The 10,587-nt window shown below is 41.6% G+C and overlaps 1 protein-coding gene and 1 pseudogene across 3 annotated transcripts in view; both read right to left on the bottom strand.

The window, feature by feature from the left end:
* LOC126404356 (gastrula zinc finger protein XlCGF17.1-like) overlaps positions 1-10,587 on the bottom strand; it is a 124,222-nt pseudogene that overhangs the window by 35,441 nt on the left and 78,194 nt on the right.
* LOC126404328 (zinc finger protein 239-like) overlaps positions 1,890-10,587 on the bottom strand; it is a 59,149-nt gene continuing 50,451 nt past the window's right edge. For all 3 annotated transcript variants that reach the window (XM_050067501.1, XM_050067499.1, XM_050067500.1), the window contains one exon: positions 1,890-2,933. In XM_050067501.1, coding sequence (XP_049923458.1) covers positions 1,890-2,933 — 1,044 coding nt within the window. The remainder of the gene's footprint in view (positions 2,934-10,587) is intronic.

A 10,587-nucleotide genomic window follows, 5' to 3' on the forward strand; every position in this document is an offset into this window, starting at 1 on the left:
CAACAGTTGACTCAAAAATTAAAAATCAAACTAGGCTTCCTGTATAGAATTAAAGGCTGTCTGTCTTCTTCCAGCCGTAAAACTATTGTGCAGTCAACCTTCATGTCTGTTCTGGACTATGGTGACATTCTGTATTGTCATGCTGCTCCATCAACACTTCAGCAGTTAAACCCTGTGTATCACAGTGCATTACGGTTTATCACAAATGACGCATTTCGTACTCATCATTGTTCTCTGTATCAAACAGTTGGATGAACTTCCTTACAGACAAGAAGAAATATTCATCTCATGTTATTTATTTTTAAAGCTCTACTGTTAAAGCTACCAAACTACTGTGGTGGCAAAACAACTATTTAATGAACAGTTTAAAGAAAAAATCTTCACACANGTTTATCACAAATGACGCATTTCGTACTCATCATTGTTCTCTGTATCAAACAGTTGGATGAACTTCCTTACAGACAAGAAGAAATATTCATCTCATGTTATTTATTTTTAAAGCTCTACTGTTAAAGCTACCAAACTACTGTGGTGGCAAAACAACTATTTAATGAACAGTTTAAAGAAAAAATCTTCACACATCAGCTGTCTTTCTTGAGTTTTAATAAGCATTCATGAATGGAGACACTCACACATACAACCACATGAACAGTCAGTCAGTCAGTGAGTGCCCAGCAAGTCCTCTCGCCCTGCTATCTTTATAGTTCTCATAACACATGCACATCAACAGCCAAAATATGTGGCGCCTTGACATTCCTAAAACACAACATCTCTTCAGACTAACAAGGACACTTGTTGTCCTCCCTGGCTCATAATCTTGGTGTCTGAGCCTCCCTGGCTCGTGACCTTGGTGTCTCTCACTGCTGTCACAGTAGGGGTTAAATGAGCAACACACATCATTAGGTTAGAAGCTCAGTTTCATCAAAACAAGTGACCTTATACAACACATTATAGTTTAAATACCAGAATTTTCCATCACACTACCTCACATCTCTTCTCTCTTTCAAATCCAGTAACTACCTAACCCTAGATATCTCCTGCATGCGCACAAATGTTAGTAGATCTGGTTTCAGGTACTATGCACCTTTTCAATAAAATGAGTTACAATCGACCATCAAACTTAAATCTCTTGTTCCTCTTGGAGTTTTTAAAGCTTCACTATCCAATGTTTTTCATGCATCATGTAATTGTTTTTATTAATTTCTTGTTGTGTTGTTCCTGTTTGTGTCTGTGTGTTTTTGTTGTTATGGATGTTGCTTTGTTCGCAGGTCTCTCTTGAAAAAGAGATCTTGATCTCAATGAGACTGCCTGATTAAAGAAAGATTAAATTAAAAAAAAATAAAAAAATTCATTCAGCATGTTGAGTCAGTGTCTGAGACTGCAGAGCCTGTCTGTGATAGAGGTCTCAGGCTGATGCAAATACTTTGATCACAGCCATGGTAAGAGGCATCAATATCAGTTTTCAAATGCTTATTTGGTCAATCAGCCTATATATATCTACATGGACTTGACTCATGGGGCTCGGTGGGGCACAGTCCCAAAGATCAACATGGAGTCACCGTCCTGTGGGCTCACCAGTCGCAGAGATACGCTTCAGGGTCGGGTGCATTGCGAGCCGCAACATTGCCCCGGACAGTTGCATGATTGATTTTGAAAAGTTTGTGGTCAGCTCTCACACATGGGAGTCCTACAGGGAGGAATCTAGTGGTCCAACATAGGGTTACAGTTGAAATAAAAGACAGATAAAAATAATCAAAGACAAAAGCAAGATATCAACACAGCTATCAGGGCATGGGGAGGAAGCAGTAGGAAGATGTTTGCCTGGCCCTGAAAATGTCCAAAACAATGCAGGGTAAACACATTTGTGGGCTTTAATGTCACTACCAACACTAGTCACAGCTGTACAGGTTCTCTCCTGCATGCCGGCATTGGTGGGTTCTCAAATGACTTGACTGGGCAAATAATCTTCCACATTGATCACACCAGTACGGCTTCTCTCCTGTGTGAATACGTTGGTGGCTTATTAAGGCCCCTGACTGTGCAAAGGCTTTGCCACATTGATCACAGTTGTAAGGTTTCTCTCCTGTGTGAATACGTTGGTGGCTTATTAAGGCCCATGACTGTAAAAAGGCTTTGCCACATTGATCACAGCTGTATGGTTTCTCTCCTGTGTGAATATGTTTATGAGATTTTAAGTGTCCCTTTATGGAAAACTTCTTCCCACATTGGTCGCACCCGTATGGTTTCTCTCCTGTGTGAATACGTTGGTGGTCTTTTAAGGCCCCTGACTGTGCAAAGGCTTTGCCACATTGATCACAGCTGTATGGTTTCTCTCCTGTGTGACTGCATTGATGGGTTTTCAAGTTACCTGAGTGTGTAAAAGCTTTGCCACATTGATCACAGCTGTATGGTTTCTCTCCTGCGTGACTGCATTGATGGTCTTTCAAGTTCCCTAACCATCTGAAAGCTTTGCCACATTGATCACAGCTGTACGGTTTCTTTCCTGTGTGAATTCTTTGGTGAGTTTCAAGGGACGTGCGTTGTGAAAACGTTTTCCCACATTGGTCGCACCCGTATGGTTTCTTTCCTGTGTGAATACGTTGGTGGACTTTAACGTGACCTGCATGTGTAAAAGCTTTGCCACATTGATCACAGCTATACAGTTTCTCTCCTGTGTGAATACGTTGGTGGACTTTAAAGTGACCTGAGTGTGTAAAAGCTTTGCCACATTGATCACAGCTATACAGTTTCTCTCCTGTGTGAATACGTTGGTGGACTTTAAAGGGACCTGAGTGTTTAAAAGCTTTGCCACAGTGATCACAGCTGTACGGTTTCTCTCCTGTGTGAATTCTTTGATGAATTTTTAAAGATCCAGATGTTGCGAAGGATTTGTCACGGTGGTGACGTATAAGTTCCTCTCTTCCTCTCTGTTCCTATAGCAACAAACAGAAAAAGAGTTAATGAGTTGTCACGGTGCAGCGAGCCAACTAAAACCATAAATAACATTTAAAGCATGTCTGCCAAACATAACCCACAATGTCTGACTAATGCATTACCACCAACAAATGTTATGATAAATAACTTACAGAATAGTTTTTATTTAGGTTTTGACTTTTTGATAGGAATTGATACCAATACTACTTATCAATGCGACTCTCACTGATACTTCTCTCCATAATTTAGTGGTTTAGTGGTTTTGGGTTGGACCTGAGATTCTTGACTTGTGCTCATGTCTCCCCCATGACTGTACAGGCTAACCGCCACATCAAAGTCTTTTCTCATTTTCTTTAAATATTTACCAGCTACTTTTCCTAACCCACATAAACCATTTGTCATAAATAAGACCAGACTGCTTTCATTGACTTAACAAGGGCAGCATCTAAAAACCCGACACAGCCTTTCTGACCCTCAGGTGAACATTAACTACAATTTATAGACAAAATGTGAATTTATCAGTTATCAGTATCGGTTAAGAAAAATCCCTATCGGTGCATCCCTAGTTTTTTCAATATCTTAGATAAGCAAACGTACACGCTATGATAACTGTCAACTTCCATATCACAGCATACCTTGAAACCGGTACATCGCTGCAACCTTACAGCACACATGGCCAAATTGCCGCCTACGTCACCATATGACACATCTGTTTTTCTTTACATAAAGACATTTCCACCATAAACTGGTGCACAACACTTCAAAATGCAGTAAAATAAACATTTGATGCTCAGAATATCCTGGGGGAGGACACACACACACACACACACACACACACACACACACACTACATGTGTGTCCCTGCCAGTGTTAAATGCTAATCACCCTGTACTGCCATCTCCATATTGTAACAGCGTGGTTTAAATTTGGACTCTCAGCTACTTTCAACAGCTCAGGCTCGTTGGAGATGAGTCAGGCCTGCGCAGATTCAATCACCAGTGATTGCAGCACAATGCATGCTGGTTAGATTTTTGTCCAACTTCATCCTGACTTGCTCTTCCGTCATACAAAAGGGATTTTTGAAGGGAGATACAAGATGGCAGCGTAAACAGTATATAGTGGATAAACTTGGTGAGACAGTGGACACTGTACATCGCTTGGGAAAGAAGAATGATGCCACTACCAACAAAATGCCCAGACCAATAATCATACAGTTTGCAATGCCAACTATTCAAGATGAGATATGGAAAAAATCAAGAGAGGCGAGAGTCTGCAAAGAGATGAACATTCAGTTCAAGGAGGACTTTTCAAAGGAGGATCATGAAGCCCCGGCTAAGCTGTGGCCCAAGGTGCAAGAAGCCAGAAGAAATGGGAAAAGAGCCTTTCTCAAAGAAGGCTACGCACTCATTGAGGGACACAGAATTGACCCATAACTGATATTTTCAGCAAGGTAATATTCAAGCACTTTGTCAAAATGTACATGGTTTCATTACAAGTATATTTGATGAGAATTTAAACTGATAATACTTCATAAGACAAAATTTAAAGCCCAATAAGTTGGTATGGTTATGTTCTAAGGGCAACATATTTCATTCCTGCATTATAAGCAAGTTAAAGACATATTGAAAACAGTTACATTATAGATTATGTCTATTTCTTTTTTATCTTTGAATGTTCGGGGGTTAAAAACAGTGTTAAGTGAAAAGCAATCTTTTTATTTTGCAAGGAACAAAAATCAAAATGTGTTTTCTTACAAGAGACTCATTCTGTTATGACTGACAAAAAGTTTTGGAAAGGTCAGTGGGGCGATTCTGCCTCTTTTTTTTGCATATGGAACTTCTCATTCAGCTGGAGTAATGGTGTTATTTAAGGGCCCTGACACACCAAGCCGATGTTCGGCCGTCGGTGAGCGTCTGTCGGCCTAGTTTTTGTGGTGTGTCCCGCACCGTCGGCACTTCCGCTTCGGGGTCGGCTGCTTTTTGGCCGATTGAGCATGTTGAATCGGCGGCGGAAGTCGTCGGTGAAAGAGATCACTCTGATTGGCTGTTCAGTTTAGCGAAACAGTGCATGAGAAGAGAAACGGAAATGACGAAAGAAAGCAAACGACAAAGTCAATAGGGCTGTTGAATCAGCGGCGGGGTTTGTCGGTGAGAGATCACTCTGATTGGCTGTTCAGCTTAGCGAATAAGTGCACAAGAAGAGAAACGGAAGTGACGAAAGAAAACAAACGATAAAGTCCAGAGGGCACACAGAGAAGGCTTATTTTTGATCTACATTTCATCTGAACTTTCGTGAATATTTCCACAACGCCATGGCCATCTGGAACGACGACACTGAAGACCAGCTGATCACAATGATTAAGGAGAGGCCAGCTCTGTACGACATCACAGCAAAATGCTATGCCAACCGAGTGGTGAAAAGGGAGCTCTGGCGTGAGATTGAAAATAAGCTTGTTATATCGGGTAAGATTTTCTTTCTGGCCACTGAGCTATTTAGCAGGAACTGTTCGTAATTGTTTGCTAGCTCACGCACGATGAATAAGTTATTTCTTTTTGTTTGTCAGAGAAAGAGCTCAGGAAGAGGTGGGAATCTCTGCGAACCCAGTATACCCGGTACAAGAAACGTGCACCCTCGGGGAGTGTTGGAGCACAGAAGACTGGCAGGCAGCAGTGGATACTGACCCGGCTGTAGTTTTTGGAGCCCTACACAAAAAGGAATGAAACCTCCTCCAACCTAACTATCGTGGTAACTAAACCCTTTTATTTGTTGAGTAAAAAGAAAACATTGTTTCTTTCTTCTGTCATTTCAACGGAGGGCCGGAGGCTAACTTGCTGTGTTTCACTCCGGTCGTGCTGCGGCTAACGCCCCGCTAGCCTCACAGGTAGCCCGGTGCTCCGTTGAGAGCCGGGCTAGCTGTGAGGCTAGCGAGGCTCTCTCCGTTGAGAGCCGGGGCTAGCTGTGAGGTTAGCGGGGCTCTCTCCGTTGAGAGCCGGGGCTAGCTGTGAGTTAGCTAGCTGTTTGTATCCAACCGGAGCACCGAGCCCCGGTTGTTATTTAGATTAAAGTGGGAAGAAGCAGCGGGCAGCTGAGTGAAGTGGAGCCTGCGGGGGAAACACCTGGATGCATAATAAGAGTCAAAAAGTAATCGTGTTAAATTATGGTGATCTCAATATTGACCAAAATAATCGTGATTATGATTTTTGCCATAATCGAGCAGCCCTAGTTTGTACCCCTCTTTTCACATGTATCCTTTCGTACAATAACTTGGTTTCACTCTTTATTCACTCTATATTAATATAATTTATTTTTTGTTTTTATAAGGAACCTTCAGCTGATGCTGATTCTGAGACACCCTCAGACTGGACCAGCACCTCAGAGGAGCCCTGCTTCTTTGCTGAACACAGACCCAGCACTCCCCTAGCAGAATCCACCATCTGTGGAGCAGAGTCCGCACCTACACCCACCAGAGAGGACCCACTGCCAAGCACCTCCAGCCAGTCAAGCACTCCGAGGCCTCGGGTGAAGCGCAGCAGGAAGATGCTGGACGAGTCCACCAGTGAGGAGTCATCTCAGTTGATGTGCACCATTGGTCAAACCCTGGAGAAGTTAGCTTCTCAGGATGAGAGCAATGATGCCATCCATGCCTACTGCAACTACTACATTGAGCACAGAATGCGGAAGTTGCCCCCACATTTACTGCCATATTTCCAGCATGATGTGGACAACTGCTTATTCAAGTATTCAGTGGACCAGAACCTGGCATCAGAAACCTCTGACAGACAGTTCTGCAATCTGTAATGTTGGATGTGGAATTTGTAACAGATGTAAATAGTTCCTTTTACAGCTGTGCTATGCAGTTGACTGTTACATTTATAAGCATTTCATTGTCCTGCACATTTGGTAATAAAACACTTTGACTTTCAATGACTTTGTGAGAGTGTACTTTCAATAGATTAAACTCCAGACAAGAATGTATCATGCAAAATAACTTTATTGTGTATTTTTAGACTACAGCCATAGACCTGAAACACACAGCCAAGTTGTTTTCTTGTCAGTCAGACGCTACAATATCATACAATCAATAGGCGTACACATTTCCTATATTTTGCCCCACTGAAAAGGCACTGCACCGATATCAGACATGAAGTAACGGCATAGCTCATCCCTGTGCTGTTTGGCTCGTGTTGTAGCATTGGTTGTGTGTGGCAGGGAAGCCTGCTGTAGGTCAGGGTCTTGTCTCCATCTTCCTGGGACAGTGTCATGATTTGGTCCTTCCTGGTCAATGATCCCTGCCATGTATTGGTCACAGCTCTCGGTCTGCAGGAAGTTGTGCAGAGCACAGCAAACCAAAACAATGTCCTCCACTTTGGCAGTGTCTTGAATGTTAATGGTGGTTAGAAAGACCCGAAAACGATTGGCTAGGATTCCAAAAGCGTTTTCTACCACCCTCTGAGCTCGTGACAGCCTGTAATTGAAGATGCGTTGCTCTACAGATAGCCTGCGGTTCGGATATGGCTTCATGAGGTACTCCTTCAAGGGAAATGCCTCATCTGCCACAATGCAATAAGGAGCCAGCTGGTCAGAAGCAGGAAGTGATGCAGGGGCAGGGATGTTGGATGTTCTCTTCTCCAGAGCATCCTGCAGTGAGCATCCACCAAACACTCCGTCATCAGAAATCCGCCCATTGCAACCAACATCTACATAAAGGAACTTATAATTGCTGTCAACCAGTGCCATTAGGACTATGGAAAATGTATGTTTGTAGTTGCAGAATGTTGATCCAGTTCCTGGTGGGGGGGCGAATGTTGATGTGTTTCCCATTCAGAGCACCTAGGCAGTTTGGGAAGTTCCACTGAGCCTGGAATCCATCGGCTACTTGCTGCCACTCTTCAATTGTGTCTGGGCACTGAAAAACAGGAAAATACATGTAAAACCCATGATGGCTAGTTTCATATGTCAGACCCCTGATAACTTTAGCAGACAGCACTATAAACCTCATATCGCACATACCTTCAGGTATTTCTCCTTTAAAACCTGGTAGATTGCTGCACAGGTTTCAGGAACCAATTGCCGAATTGTTAATACTCCCACTCGGAACTGGTAAGAAATGCTCCTGAAGCATTCCCCTGTAAATATAATCAGAATCAGAATCAGAAATACTTTATTGATCCCCGAGGGGAAATTATTTGCGTTACAGGTGCTCCTTGCAAGAGTGGAAAGATAAGTGAAAATATAGAAAGTTAACGAGTATTTACAAATATATAGTTAAAATAAACAGGACTATTAACAAAAAGTAAAAGTAAAAAGCACATAACTCAGTTATCTGTTACAGTGTGAATTATTTGCACAGAAAGCACAAAAAAACAGTTGTGTATGTGTTGTATGGATTAAATACTTTCAGCATTTCAAGTACTGCTACTAAAAGGGCTTGAAATACCACCAATCCATCCATTGACGTCACACAATACTGTTTGCCTGAGCTAATTAATGTGCTGTCTTTACATACTAAAAGGAACCCCATATTATTTACATTTCCACAGTCAAGATCATTCACACTTGTGTCTACGCTCGTTCAGTAACCACCCCACACACTCTGTGTCTGACTTTACGAATTTGAACATACAAAGAGAGCTCTGAAAAGCAGTTGTGTATGTATTGTTATGGATGAAATACTTTCAGTATTTCAAGTACTGCTACTGAAAGGACTTGAATACCACCATTCCATGCACTGACGTCACACAATACTGCCTGGCTAGGATAATGTAGTGTTTTTACATACCAAAAACATTGTCCAGACCACTTATGTACCTCCACAGTCAAGACCATTCACAGCTGTCCCTACACAAATACAGTAATTATTCTACTCAACTTGTGTATGACTGTAGATATCTGAACATACAAACAAAGATTGAAAGAAAGTTTTGAATGAACTGTTTCTGATTAAATACAGCCACAGTTTTAAATGCTGATACTGAAAGGACTTGGAGTACCACAACAAGAATCATTTATTCATCCAGAACTACTCATATCTGGTGTAAACAGATGAAACACATTTTGAAATTGTAAATCATCAACTACATTATATTTCTAGTAGTAATAAGTAAGTATTTCACTATTTGTGAAGTGCAAGGTGCATATATTATTTTGACAATCATTCTCACCCAATTTCAGGGATTTTATTTACTTCAATGTTTTTATATCAGGGAAATGTGCATCCCGGAAAATTTGCAAATTGTATGAGACAAACATAAATCAGACTGCAACGGATTGCCATATCTATCTATCTATCTATCTATCTATCTATCTATCTATCTATCTATCTCTCTCTATATATATATATATGTCTATATCTCTCTCTCTCTCTCTCTCTATATATATATATATATAGCCTATATACTGTTAATATTGTGACACCTTTAGCTTGCATACCTGTTGCCAAGAAGTGTAATCATCAGCCGCTCCCCAACGGAGATACTATCCCAGTAGTTGGTGTTCTGCCTCTGGATGACCGGACTGACAAGTTCCTTCAACACATGAAACTGGACAGGAAAGAGCGAGCGAAATTTTTAAAATCGGAGGTTTCATTTGTCTCCAGCTCTCGACACAGGTTCGGGAAAGCCCTTGAGCCTGTCGCTGCAGTATCCATGATTTCACCCATTTCGTGCGGTTTCTCCTTATTTTTCCTCTCCGCGTCTTCCTCTCTTGTTCCACAAGCAAAAGACCAAGGGCTGACAATGCCAGTGCCACTTGTAACTTATCAGACATTTTATCAGCTACACGAAACCGTCTGTGGCGAGCAAGAGTGGCGTGAAAATGCTAAGCAACCGCTAGCTTTTTTGTTTATATTTCATGCATTCGTCGGACTTCCGGTTTCCCGAGTTATTTCCTCTCACGCATGCGCAGAACTGGCCGTTGGCCGTCGGATGTCGTCTGTGCAGTGTGTTCAAATGTACTGACACAGGGCGATGTGAGGCGATGTGAGGCGACGTGAGGCGACGTAGACGACGGAACAGTCGGCTTCGTCGCTGCTAGTTTTTTTGTCTTCGGCTTGGTGTGTCGGGGCCTTAACAGGTTTCCAGGCACAATAATTGACAATAAAACAGATACATAACGTCATTTGTTAATGGTAGTAGTAGAGATAAATGACAAACGTTACATTTTAGTGTGTATTTATGGTTAGAATAATAAAGCTGTAGACAGGGACATGTTTGCAGAACTAGGTAAACTTGTGAATGATTGGAAAATAACCTACACTTCAGATCAAGTGATAATGGGTGGAGACTTCAACATAGTTGAAATGTCATTTGGAGATTTCAAAACTGCCTATTAAGTTGTCAGTTTTCCATAAACAGGTACTGCATTACTGGAAAATGATATAGACCACACCACACCACACCACATGGCGCCACCTTGTGGAATAATAGAACCATTACAATTAAAAAAATTTTTAATTTTAATTCTTTAAAAAAGAATGGTATGAGAAAAAAGTGTTATATGTTGTTGACTTGATGGATGAACATGGCCATTTTATTCAATGTGATTCATTTGTAGAAAAGTTTCATTTAAAATGCTCCGTCAGAGAGTTCAGTCCAATTTGTAAAGCCATTCCGCTTCCTTTGAAACACATGACACAAAGCACTCTTACATATTCAC

This window comes from Epinephelus moara, chromosome 17 (genome assembly GCF_006386435.1).
Source record: "Epinephelus moara isolate mb chromosome 17, YSFRI_EMoa_1.0, whole genome shotgun sequence".
Classification (NCBI taxonomy): domain Eukaryota; kingdom Metazoa; phylum Chordata; class Actinopteri; order Perciformes; family Serranidae; genus Epinephelus; species Epinephelus moara.